This window comes from Pholcus phalangioides, unplaced genomic scaffold (assembly GCF_987345545.1).
Source record: "Pholcus phalangioides strain wild (caught in Gottingen) unplaced genomic scaffold, Ppha-v1.0 ptg000024l_1, whole genome shotgun sequence".
Classification (NCBI taxonomy): Eukaryota; Metazoa; Arthropoda; class Arachnida; order Araneae; family Pholcidae; genus Pholcus; species Pholcus phalangioides.
In genome coordinates, this window is record NW_028301616.1 from 13,088,331 (window position 1) to 13,101,272 (window position 12,942).

The 12,942-nt window shown below is 32.4% G+C and overlaps 1 protein-coding gene across 1 annotated transcript in view; it reads left to right on the forward strand.

The window, feature by feature from the left end:
• Positions 1-12,942, forward strand: part of Nup188 (nuclear pore complex protein Nup188) — a 79,076-nt gene that overhangs the window by 54,458 nt on the left and 11,676 nt on the right. Inside the window, exons 35-41 of the mRNA XM_089250682.1 lie at positions 1,783-1,866; positions 2,015-2,088; positions 2,379-2,542; positions 4,839-4,945; positions 6,163-6,285; positions 8,647-8,715; positions 9,537-9,638. Of these exons, the coding sequence (XP_089106808.1) occupies positions 1,783-1,866; positions 2,015-2,088; positions 2,379-2,542; positions 4,839-4,945; positions 6,163-6,285; positions 8,647-8,715; positions 9,537-9,638 (723 nt within the window). The remainder of the gene's footprint in view (positions 1-1,782; positions 1,867-2,014; positions 2,089-2,378; positions 2,543-4,838; positions 4,946-6,162; positions 6,286-8,646; positions 8,716-9,536; positions 9,639-12,942) is intronic.

Below are 12,942 nucleotides of genomic sequence, written 5' to 3' on the forward strand. Positions count from 1 at the left end.
GTTAATGAAAACTTTTATTAAAGCTGATCGTGTTAGTAAAGAAAACGACATTACATTAATTCATACCAAAACCATATAATGTGGGTTGGGTTTAAATTAGTTTTGTTCTGCAATCCCACCTCAAAAAATTATAAAAAATTGCACCTTTTTGGAAAGGATCAAAATTTTTCCTAAAAGTTTTGCAGAAACAAACTCTTTTATTACTTAAGATAACTGGTGATACTGATCACTATCTGAATGCTAACTCCATGGATCAAATAAAGATCTTATTTTGCTTTGCGTACATTCAAATTTGAAGGTGGTAGTGCTTTTTTATTCCACACAATGGTTGAAAATGAATGAAAGCATTGAAGTCTGAATATTTCATTCGTGAATTAAACTTTGCTGCAGATTATTGGAAGAAGCTTATTCCTCAAATGAGAGAAATTTGTAGTCACAAAATATACGCTGCTGCTAATTACAGGAGGAATTTTTTCTTCAAGTAGTAAAATTTGTAGGCTTGAATTATAACAACTATTAACATTGCCACAAATTATATGCAGGAAATTACCTTGCTTTGTAAAAGTCAGGGCATATGCACAATATGTCTTCGTTAATGATTTTTTTTCCTATTCAAATAATTTTATTTATTTACAAGCAAAAATACTCAGCACTACCAGGTTTTCTTTAATTACTTGGAGGAATGAAAAATAGACAAACCATTATAAAGGAATAAACTATGATACTGGCACCATTAAAGAAATTACAAACCACTGTAAAGGCATATATGTCTGAAACGCATTACTAGGGAACCACAGTAAGTAATGAAGCATTACTAGGGAACCACAGTAACTAAAGTAAACATTCTGAAAGTGATTGTTGAGGCCCAGAAACCAGTGTTGTCCAACAATTTTACGCCCATTTTGGACATTTGCCCAGCTCTGCAACTTTTAAAGCAGATCTGGGGCCTGTTTGGTATATATGCAAAATTTGGCAATGATCGGTTTAAAATTGTTGATTTGTCTAGAGAACATATGCGTACACATACAGAAAATAAATTATATATATAGGTTTAATCAAATACAGAATGTTTTGGGGGCTAAGCTGGCTCTTGCTAGCCCAAATTTTTTTTTTATAATCATTTATGTACATGATGGCTTCAACGTGTGGCTTTCATGATAGTAAAAAAGTGAAGGAGAAATCCCCCATATAGAGTTTGAAAAAAGAGTAGTAACAAGAATTTAATTAATAAATCAATAAAAATCGATATTTAGCAATGTAAGAAAGTAATATATTGTAACAATTGTTATTTTACGAATAATAACAATTGCATTAAAATATTAAACAAATAGTTTAAATTTTCTTGTGTTCAATTTATAAGAAAATATGTACATAAAAAACTGTATGAATATAAATTCGGGTAGTAAATTTAATATTTTAAGGGCTAAATACAGAAGAGTTTTTTATTTGGTTTTGGTTCCTTCATAGTATGATGAAACTTCTTTTATAAAACTTGATAAATGCAACCTATGTATATGCCTATTATAAGCTTATTGGTTAAGTTTTTCAAGTTTTATAAAAGAACTTTTAAAAAACTCCTACAGTGTAAGCTCTGCTTTAGATTAAGATGACCTCGTCTTTTATAAAGTATTTTTTAATATTTATGTAACATAACTTTTTTGCATTTCAACTTTGAAATATGTTTTGAAAAAAATATTTTATAAAACTATCAATTGCATGTAGTTTTGATATGATTAAAATGGTTGTTTTTTTTTTAGTATGGATTTTTATTTTGTATTTCAGAATGAAACACAGTTAAATTTGATCATTAGAATGGATATAAAGAATGCAATTATGTTGGATATTCTCAGAAACATCTCAAAAAAAGTAACAAATGAATTTTCATGTTTGTTTAGATAAAAATTTCATAAAAATATTTTATATTTTATTGAAACTGTTAGCTGTCTTGTCTGTTGAATTTTTGAAAAATCAACTTTATTGAATTTAATTTTTTGTTATTCTAATTTTAATTTAGATCAGTAAAGGCCATCCTCGTGTATTAATTTTGTTATCTGAATTTTACCTGACACTGTTGAATTTTTGGGCCAAGTGAGTGAAATTGCCATTTCTTCATCATAAATATATAAAGCATAAAAATTTTTTTGTATCTGATTTTGATTAATTTGACCAGTGAAAAAGGTCTTTAAAACAAAAGTACTGGAATTCGCTTTAAAGTGAAAGACTTTTTTTATTGGAACAATTTCACAATGTATATGAATGCAAGTTTTTCATGACAAACACATTTTGTTGGTGTTTAGAGTATTATGTCATTCATATGTTTGAAAAGATTCATAGTTACGATTCTTTTTCTTTACCTGAGCCTCCTTTTTCTTTTTCAGTGAGTTTTCATTATCTGCACTTGATGAAACATTCAGTCTCATGCAAGATCTTCTGCAACATTTAGCAGTTAATGCAGATGAGGTTTATCCACGGATCCAGTTAGCTTTAGTCACCGCTGCAATTTATTTTATAACACAGTGGTCAAAAGTCAAGGAAAAGACAAGTATGAATTCAGTTATTGTTTTGAAAAAATTAATGGTATTTATGCATGTTGAAGAGCTTGACAAATTTTGAAATAGCTGCAGTGAAATATATTGTTATGTATGAAAAACAACTATGCATACACACAATATATAACATGATATATATTAAATACATCGCCTGTCTCCTCCTAGTACCAGGCATCCTCCAGTCTCTAGGAGTGCCACTATGGGGATAGAGTAGTCATAGTAACATACTTGCACTGCCAGGAACCACAGTGGTAATCAGCTGAAGTTGGTTTTCTGTGGTTTCTCTCAAACTTTGAGGTGTGAATGCAAGCCGATCTCCTGTTAAAAAGTCTCGCCATAGAGAGCAACAGACCTACAATGGTACAAATATTCAATCATTGTGCTTCACTCTAGTTCAAAAAATAGATGGCAGCACTGTAACAAATTCTGTAGAGGAATGTGTATGAGGTTCATGTACTGTTAAGTAGCATGTTATTAGTAGCAGCAGCACTATAACAAGCATTACACAGAAACAACTTCATGTTAAGTTCACAATATGTACACACACATTCCAACATGTACCAATTCATTAAAAGTTCTGCAGAGTAATATGGATGAGGTGCATGTGTGGTTTAGTGGTAGCAGACTCCAGGAGTGGAGTTGATGAGATCTTTGCAGATGCTTATAGATTACTGAACTGAATAGTTCTAGACTCTGCTCCTGTTGCCATTCAGGATATCCTATATTTTACTGACCCATATACAACCCTGGTCTCTGGCCATGGAGGAAATTTGCTGTTTTACACCCAAGTAGGTAAACTATATTGGAATCATCCTTTGTGAGTGAGAGAAAGAGAATCCTTCCAGTATGTACATAGATCATGCATGTTATGTCTTCAAAAGGTACTGTTACTTATCGACCTAATCAAAATCAAGACATTGGGAAATACAGTGAATATTTTGTGACGTGTAATTTTAGGTTCCATTGCATGTTGAAGGCTTTTTCATCGCAGATGTTGACAAAATGTTTGGAAATAAAAATTCCTTAAGTCCATGGCTATTTTTAACTCAAGATTTGTTATCTTTGTGAAAGCTTACATTCTTCATAAATTGAACTTTCAGAAGTCAAGGAAGTCAGTGCTCCTTATTGAAAATCGCTGTCTACGTATATCATATCTTGATTATTTTAATTCACAGTGGTGAGTGCATCACATACCAAGACTGAACCAAATTATAGAACATTCTTGAGAAACCATATTACTTCAGTAATACATTGCTTTCAAGAAGTACTGGGTTTTTTGATTTCCAGGGTATCAAAATTAAGATTTATTGTATTTGCTAACTATTAGATGCACCTTTTTTTTGTACGCTGAATCAAAAACATGGTACAAATGATATTTAAGGTACATCTTTTTCATAGTTTTTCATGACATTTTTGAAGGGTAGATGTGCCTCTTCTTTATATGATGGCACATACAGCTAGAGTGGTCCAGAGAAGTTTATATTTCCAAAAGTTTTTCCATATCAAATACCGCAATTTTGATAATCACCACCATTGCATGTACGGTAGAATCTCATTATAACAGACGTCACTTGTAATGGACAGTTAAAAAAATTGTAATAGTAGTAAAGGCATGAATAAATTGATAGCAGGGCTTTGCCACTGATAGAGTCTAGAGCAAAGTTTGGTGCTTATTTTTATCTGAAAAGTTTTACATTTCCAAGCAAGGTATTAAACATCTCTTGTTGTGTTGTTTTGCATAAATATGGATGCGCTGCATGACTCACGTCGTTTGCCAGCCAGAAAAATTAAGAGTAATGCAGTGTATACATATACTTCAAATCAACCCATGTTGAAGGCTGTTTTTTATTTGATAGATAATGAACACTTTTTATAGCTAACTACTTTACTTTCACTGATGAATACCTTGTGGCATTACACTCCTATAAAAAATAATTTCATAATTATATATAATATTTTATATCAAATATAAACCTGACTCATTAAAACGGACAACTTTTAGCCCCTATTAGTCTGTTATAATGAAGTCCTATTGTACTTGTAATCAGAAATGTTCCAGAACATGAATCATTTTCCTGCTAATGAATTTCAGCACAAAGATTTCACTATTCTAATTAAGTATCTGAATAGATTTTATTTTTGTAACAATTACAATATTTCAAAATAGATCTGATTAAGCTTATAATCTTTGATTCTTCTATCCTGCATTTTCTTGTGAAACAGATTATGAGTGAAAATTAATATTTTTAATACCAGTTTGTTTTTTTATTTTTTTTGCTGATTTCATAGATCTCAGTTTTGTTGAATGGGTCTATCCTGTGTGCAAGTTGCTGCGAAAATCTTCTAACTTCATAGATCAACCTGCAGAGAAAGACCAGTTAATCAGTATGCTTAAGGTGAGTTAAAAAAAACTGAATTTTTCTTTTGTTCAAAAATGTTGCGAGTCCAAAGTTCTGGAATATGTTTTAAGTTGTGGTTGAGAAAGTTCAAATCATCAACTCTACCCAATTAAAAACACTAGGGGAAGTCTGACTCTTAACTAGCGCACTTTTGCACTCTCTAAGATTAAATGCTTCTTCCTCTAAAGCTCTAAGGGAAAAAGCATGTGAAAACCACTTCTTGTTCAACTCATCTTCAGTCTTTGTGGAAAGTCTGATTTGTTGAGGAAGGCACATAATTCGAATCTGATAATACAGTAGATCCAACTATTTAAAAAAAAATGTTGTGAGAATGTTTTGGACATGGCTCCATTGGAGGTGCCAGTTATGACTTTAAACATCGTTCAGTCTCTTGATCCTGGAGATATCTTGCAAAACAAAGTTGTTGTGGTGCAGCAATTTATGTCTTGTGTAAGCATGAATGATTGCGACTGAATTGATTACCTACATCCTAGTAAGATTAGTGGGAAATAATTTTATTATTTTTGTTTGATTTAATATATTTAAGTGACTATACTATCCTTAAGTATTTTACTTCTAATTTGACTTAAGTATTGAATATTTTAAGGTAGGAATTGTGCTCCCAACAAAAAAGTAGATATCAGTATTGAACCCAAGCAAAATGTGTTTCGGAATTTTTTTTTTAGATGAGAATTTTGTTGATCTTTTTTTGCAGGCTAATTGGGTATTAAAAAGAACGTGAAATTTTTTGACTGGCAAAAATATTATTGAGCAGAAAGTGAATTTTCATTGACATAACTGGTTATGACATCATCTTCCACAGAAAGAATAAGTTGGAACTGCTTTTAATGAATTTTGTGTAATATTGATTGCACTGCATATGCATTATCCTATGGCAGCTTAAATTTTTTTATAGAGCAGTAGATAAATTACTTATCAAAAAGAAATTTGCCAAAGTTTTGAAATACAAATGACTAGAACAGGACATTAATTAGATCTTGAACATTGTTATAAAATATAATTTCACTTCATTATCTTTACAAGTCTATCATATTTTTAAATTAATATTATATTATTATATTAATATAATATCATATTTTAAATTAAGTTTTAGTCCACATTTGCTGACATAAATATTTCTTAAAAATTCAGGATAGTATTCTCGAATGGCAAAAGTAATAGTATAACAGAAAATATCAATCATTTATTTCTAGCTCCCTATAGCTGTAATCTGTTTATTGAACAAGTTGATTGAAGAAAGTAATAACTGGCTGCCTGTGCTCAAATCTCATGTAACTCTGCCACTTCTGGTTGGTTTGCTCATGAAAAGCTTGAAGGTGAGTTTTTTTATTAAAATCTTATTGCTATTTCAAGAATCTCATCACATTAAATTTTAATTTTTCATTATGTATATTTGACCAATAATCTTTGAGAATGAAGACTCATTTTTTTCCAAACAAGAATAAAAAATTTAGTAAAGCCTCTCTTTCAAATTCAAATTCAAAAAAAAAAAAAAAAAAAAAAAAAAAAAAAAAAAAAAAAACCACCACGCAGGTTCATTTGACTCATAAGATACAAAAAAGTAGCTTTGTAATATTGAATTTTGTATTATTGAGTCAATATTGTATGTATATCAGGGGTGCAAGAGCTGCGCCAATTGTGCCAAACTGTGCCGAAATGGTTCTCTTGCTACATGGTGCGCCGAATCCCTGCACATCTGCACCAATTCTTGTTTGTGATTCGCAGAGGTACCGATAATGCACTGTAGTGTGTCAAATATCCGGAATTTAGGAAAAAGAAGCATGAAAATTTTGTTCACGGGACACGTTCTTTCCGAGACACAGAAAAAGATACGGAGGGAGAAACTTCAATTTTTTTTCGCTTCCCACCATCTATCACAATAGCGTTATCTCGTGACCTTGGAAAGTAGTTCTACTACCTTGAAGTATAAAGTCCTATACTGTTATTGGTTAACCGCGGGCTACCAAAGTCCCTGAATGAATATGCCGAATTTTCCAATTTCAGTTTTTTCTCCTGCGGGTTATATACTGAAAATAACGGTAATTTCGCAGCTGCCAACCTGCGTTTAAAGACGTCATACATCGAAAAGGGGATTTGTTTACTCGTTTAAATTAGCAACATTTTTCGAAGATCGTTGGGAAAAAATGGGATCTGTAAAAACTCCAGCTAAAATATTCATAGTTTTGTCATCTAGCCACTATGCGGTCGTGTGGTTATCATCTGCAGTTGCCGATCGTGACAATTTCACATTGCGAAAATCCGGATTTGGCGAACAGGGCTGACTCAGGGGAAAAAAATCTACCCATGCAGAACCTTTTTTTTGGCGCTAAAATTGAATTTGACCAAAAATGGTCAACAAAGCTTTTTTCACCCTTTCAACTCCTTTCTTGTTTTTCGCACTCCCTCTCATGCATTGCTGGGATTGTACATTACTCCCTCACTTATTGCTGGGATGTTGCTTAACATAATTAATAGTTTCTGTTGGTGTTGTAGCACCAACAGAACTATTAACTATGTGTGATGAATGGGTTGCACTACAATGCAAAGAATTACAAGAAGTGAAATAAGTTCAGAGAATAGATAGATAGATATTGGGCAGACATATTCAAACTTTGTAACCTTGAAAGCAGTCCAAAATTCCAAATTTCGCCAGTTTTGGTGAAGGCTTTTATCTTTAGCACATGGTAATGCAGACAGTCAAAGAGAGTTCATTTTTAACAAATAAATAAAAGTCTGTTTGAACATTTAAAAATTTGTCCATCCAATGCTTTAATGAAATAAGACATACAAAATCTTATGTTCAAGGGCATGAAATATTTGAAAAAAATTGTCATTGAGATGCTGAACTTCTGAAAGCAACTCGTGATTCGTAATCTATTAAAATGCTGTTAGGTTGAGAAATTGTTTAAGTAAATAAGGTATTTATATTCTTCTCGTTTTTTGCATTTTGCTTTTAAATTTAATAATTCCTTTAAATTCTGTGAGAAGCTAATTTTTTTTTTCATGGAAACTGTTTTCTATTTTGTTTAATGGCACAGTTAATTACAATAATTCGGTTACAGACATACGCTAATGCATGATGATAACGGACACACGATTACAAAGATGCTATCGTAACCACAACGTGGCGTGAACTGCCTAAACGTCCAATAGCCGTAATACGATACAATGACATTGCGCCATCTGTCTGACAATAATATAATCACATACATAACAGAAACTCTTATTATATTCTGCTCGCACTTTTTTTGCTATATGAGGATGAATAAGATTTTGGTGTTCAAGCAGCAGAAATTCTTGCTGCCTAAGTTTTTAGTATGCATGTTGCTTAATTTGAAAAGTCTAACTTTTACTCATCATTTCAGTATTGCATGTTTTAGTAGTGACAGATAAGATACTTCAGAAAAAATTTAAATAGATTTTAATTTGTGAAGGATATTTATTTGGAATTATTTGTTTCAACCATTTTTCGCAAAACTTTGGCATTTCACAGAAAAATTACTCCTTATATTGCAGATATAGTTCGTTTTTAGTTCTGTTCCATTTTCAAAATTTCTGCTCCAAAAATGAAATTTGCTTCTCAGAAATAGATGAGGGTCGCTTGCACCCCTGGTATATATATAATATCAATATCTATATATGTTCACACTTAAACTTGAAATATTATGATTTTATAGATGGAATGTGGTGCTAGACTGGCGATGACAATTATCACTCTCTTCATATCTGTTGCTTCAAATAAAGAGGTAAATAAACATTCTCTATATTTGTAAATTTTGTGATTTTTTATTTAATTTCTGGAATTCTATTTTAGAAGTTCAAGTGATACTTTAAATGTTTTGGAATTCTGACATCATTAAGATATAAATGTGAATTTGAGTTCTGTAAAAAAAATGTATTCCATAAAAATTTCCATCAAAATCGTTCGATGCAAATAAATAGAAAAGCATTTTATCTAAAATAAAAGGATATATTATCAGTGTGGTAATAAACAAGATACTTACCAAAACTTTTCTCTAGATTTATACAGAAACATGAATTTTTTTTAAAATTGTTATTCATATAATTTGGTAACACCAGGAATAATTGTTAATGAGTAAAAGATGACATGGATGAATTTGTATATGCAGCTGAATTAATTTAATCAATAGTTTCCTTAACTTACACTGTAAAAGCTTTTCCCCCTGTTTCAAATCCTTTGATAATTTTAGAATTCATACTCAAGTACATTGTGGAAGACAATTTCCAATATTTTATATATGTTGCTTCTGTGTGTGAAACAGATGCATGATTTCCCCCCCCCCCCTTCAAAACAGCACATTTCATTATATTCTTCACACCAGTCACCCATTTTGTACTATTAGTTGGGCTGATTAGATTGTACTGTAATTTTAAGTTCTTTGAAAAATATAGGGAATTCAATTTGTGCACTGGTATCTGATGAAATTGCTGTGTGTTTTGTGCTCCAATACTTGATATAGAGATTTTGTGAGAAAATTGAATTTATTTTAATAGCTGAATATGTTGAAATTTGTTATAGTTGTAATATATAAATGTTTTGTTTTAGGCGGCAGAGGCATTATGTAACACTGGATTCATGTCAGGAATTACGTTGCTCTTATCTTCTGTCAAATTGGAATTAGATGATGGTTTTGAGCATGATACTAAAGTAAAAAAAAAAAACACTTGCTCAAATATTATATTTGCATAGACATATATATTTATTTATCTACTCAAACCTTTGTTCCAGAAGTATATTCATATCCAAATATATTTTGATAATAATTTCTAATATACATGTATAAACATGTCAACCTCAATTTTTAATGGTTTTAAATTGTTTTTAGTGATTCTTTTTTGAAGTTAAGACCTGAGGTAATATGTTTATCTAATGGTCAGATAGTAATAATAACTCAGATGGTCCTAGTATAGATATCAACCTAAATTAATTTTTATTTTAAAGAGCATTTTCACATGCAATAAACACAAATCAATCAAAAAATATTTTTGATAGCCAGTTTTAGCTCAGGTATGAAGAAGTACATGCTATATTCTTCAACCTTTATTGTGTTTTCTTACAAGAAATTTATTCTTTTTTTTTCTATCAAACTAATTATAGCAGTTTCAGATATTGAATTTTTTGGTGAATTTTCTGATTAGAATGCCAACAGAAAAACAAAGTTGCAGCTGTAACATCTCAGTTTGTTTTATTGCTTAATTCGATACTGCTCACAGAATAACTCAATTGAAACATCTCATGATCACATTTCTTTGGGCATGCAGGTATTTAATTTTTTTGTGTAGCACAGCCACCTGTTGCTAGCGAGTACAAGGATGCCTATATTTTATTTTTATTTATTTTATTTTATTTATAAAACAAAGCTACAGGTTTAAACCCAATTACAGCTTGCAGTAAAAATAAAAATTTGCACAGAATAGAAAAAGCGACATGATAAAGTACACAAAAGACAAATAGAAAGTAACAAAGAATTACGCAAAATACAAAAATTCTATACAAAGATATATACAACGCAATCACAGCAAAAATCTTCTAAAGTCGTTAACAGACGAATGAAAAATATCCAGATGTTGAGGAAGCGCATTATAAAATTCAGAAAATCTGTTTATAGCACAGAAATTACCAATATTAGTATTATATGATTTGATGGCAAATAAACAATTAGATCTTGTATTGTGACACTTAATATTGAAACAGATTTCATTAAGAATTGGTATACAATCAATTTGGTTAGTCAACAGTTTCTTGAAAAAAATAACGAGCAAGTACTCTCTGCGTTTTTGTAAGCTATTGACATTGAAACTGTTTCGTAGATGAGTGGCAGATAGAATATTGGGGTTCCGTTCACAATCCCGACAGACGAAATCCCGACAAGTCACAATCCCGACAGGGTCGAAATCCCGACAGGTCAAAATCCCGACAGGTCAAAATCCCGACAGAGTCGAAATCCCGACAGGTCAAAATCCCGACACGGTCAAAATCCCGACACTGTCGAATTTAAAAATTCAATTTCGCCGTATAAGCCGCACTTCGTGATTTCTGTCGGGATTTAAATTTCTCGCGGCGACGGGCGTTGGGGCGACGATGAGAATGATAAATTGCGATCAAATAAATTTTTCAAATTTTAATTTCGCCGTATAAGCCGCACTTCGCGATTTCTGGCGGGATTTGAATTTCTTGCTGCAAGGGGCGTTGGGGCGCCGATGAGAATGATAAATTGCGATCAAATAAATTTTCAAATTTCAATTTTGCCGTATAAGCCGCACTTCGCGATTTCTGTCGGGATTTGAATTTCTCGCGGCGAGGGGCGTTGGGGCGCCGATGAGAATGATAAATTGCGATCAAATAAATTTTTAAAATTTTAATTTCGCCGTATAAGCCGCACTTCGCGATTTCTGTCGGGATTTGAATTTCTCGCGGCAAGGGGCGTTGGGGTGACGATGAGAATGATAAATTGCGATCAAATAAATTTTTCAAATTTTAATTTCGCCGTATAAGCCGCACTTCGCGATTTCTGCCGGGATTTGAATTTCTCGCGGCAAGGGGCGTTGGGGTGATGATGAGAATGATAAATTGCGATCAAATAAATTTTTCAAATTTTAATTTCGCCGTATAATCCGCACTTCGCGATTTCTGTCGGGATTTGAATTTCTCGTGGCGAGGGGCGTTGGGGCGCCGATGAGAATGATAAATTGCGATCAAATAAATTTTTCAAATTTTAATTTCGCCGTATAAGCCGCACTTCGTGATTCCAGAGGCCTGAGTTAGGTCCGACCGTTCATCGCATACAAGTTCCAAGGAAAAATTGATATTCTTTGCCTTTGTAGTCTAGTGGGCTCACCCAGAAAGCTCGAGAACGTGGGTTTGATTCCTAGCAAGAGCACAGGTGAATTTTTCCTTCCTAACTTCATCTCGCATCAGCCAACCGTTGAAACCTTCGTATAGATAGCGGAAAGTGATATCATCCTCGGAAAATACAGTGTGTGCGGCTCAAAACAAAAAAATCTAAATTTTTCTTTGATTTCCCGTCCTTTAACTTCCAATTTGAAAGTTGTTGCATTGTCTCTCCTGATGCCAACAGAAAAATTGCATGTTTCTCAGTGCAATATTCGCTAAGATATTTGAATTCGAAAACTGGAGAAAAGTTATGAAAAGACAGCAAAAACTAATCGACAACGCTCCTTCCCCAAATTTATGCTGCCCTTTCCACCTTTCCTTCGAATTTTGAATTCAAATATCTCGGCGAACATTGTACTTGTCAACATAGATTTTTTTTGTTGGTCTCAGGAGATACGGTGCAGTCACTTTATAATTAGAAGTTTTAAAAATTTATATTTTTTTATTTTGTTACACACTGTGTTTTCAATCTCAAAACTGGTACAGGGTAATTTTTGAACGCCTTTTGAGCATTTTTTCAAACTGAAATCATCTCTAACACGGATAGTTGAAAAGACAATGGCCGTACTAACTCTTAAAGGACACCCTGTATGCAACTACACTACCACACAATTTGCATACTCTCTTCAAAGCCTTAAGACCAACTTAGAGATAGAATTTTAAGAAATTTTTTTGCGCGTCTCAACAGTATAAAATAAAACTACTGACAGAATTTTATGTTTATAGCTTCGTAGTGAGAAGGGGGGAATTGGGGATCCGGTCTCTTCGAAATGAGAGAAAATGATTGAAATAAGGTAAAACATGGCCAAATATATTATTTGACCACCTTGTCCCCCCCCCCCCCCCCCGAATGGAATTTCTAGATACGGGCCTGACCTTCAGTGGTTGCGGCTCGGCGATGAATCAGTGAATTAAGCTGTCAAGACATGTAATTTTATACATATGAATAAAAATATTTCTCTACTATTATATTGCTTTCGAAAACCTTGAAAATTTTAAATTAAGATCTTCATGAAACGGTCTAACTTTGTGCAGTATCACTTGACATTTTAAGTCT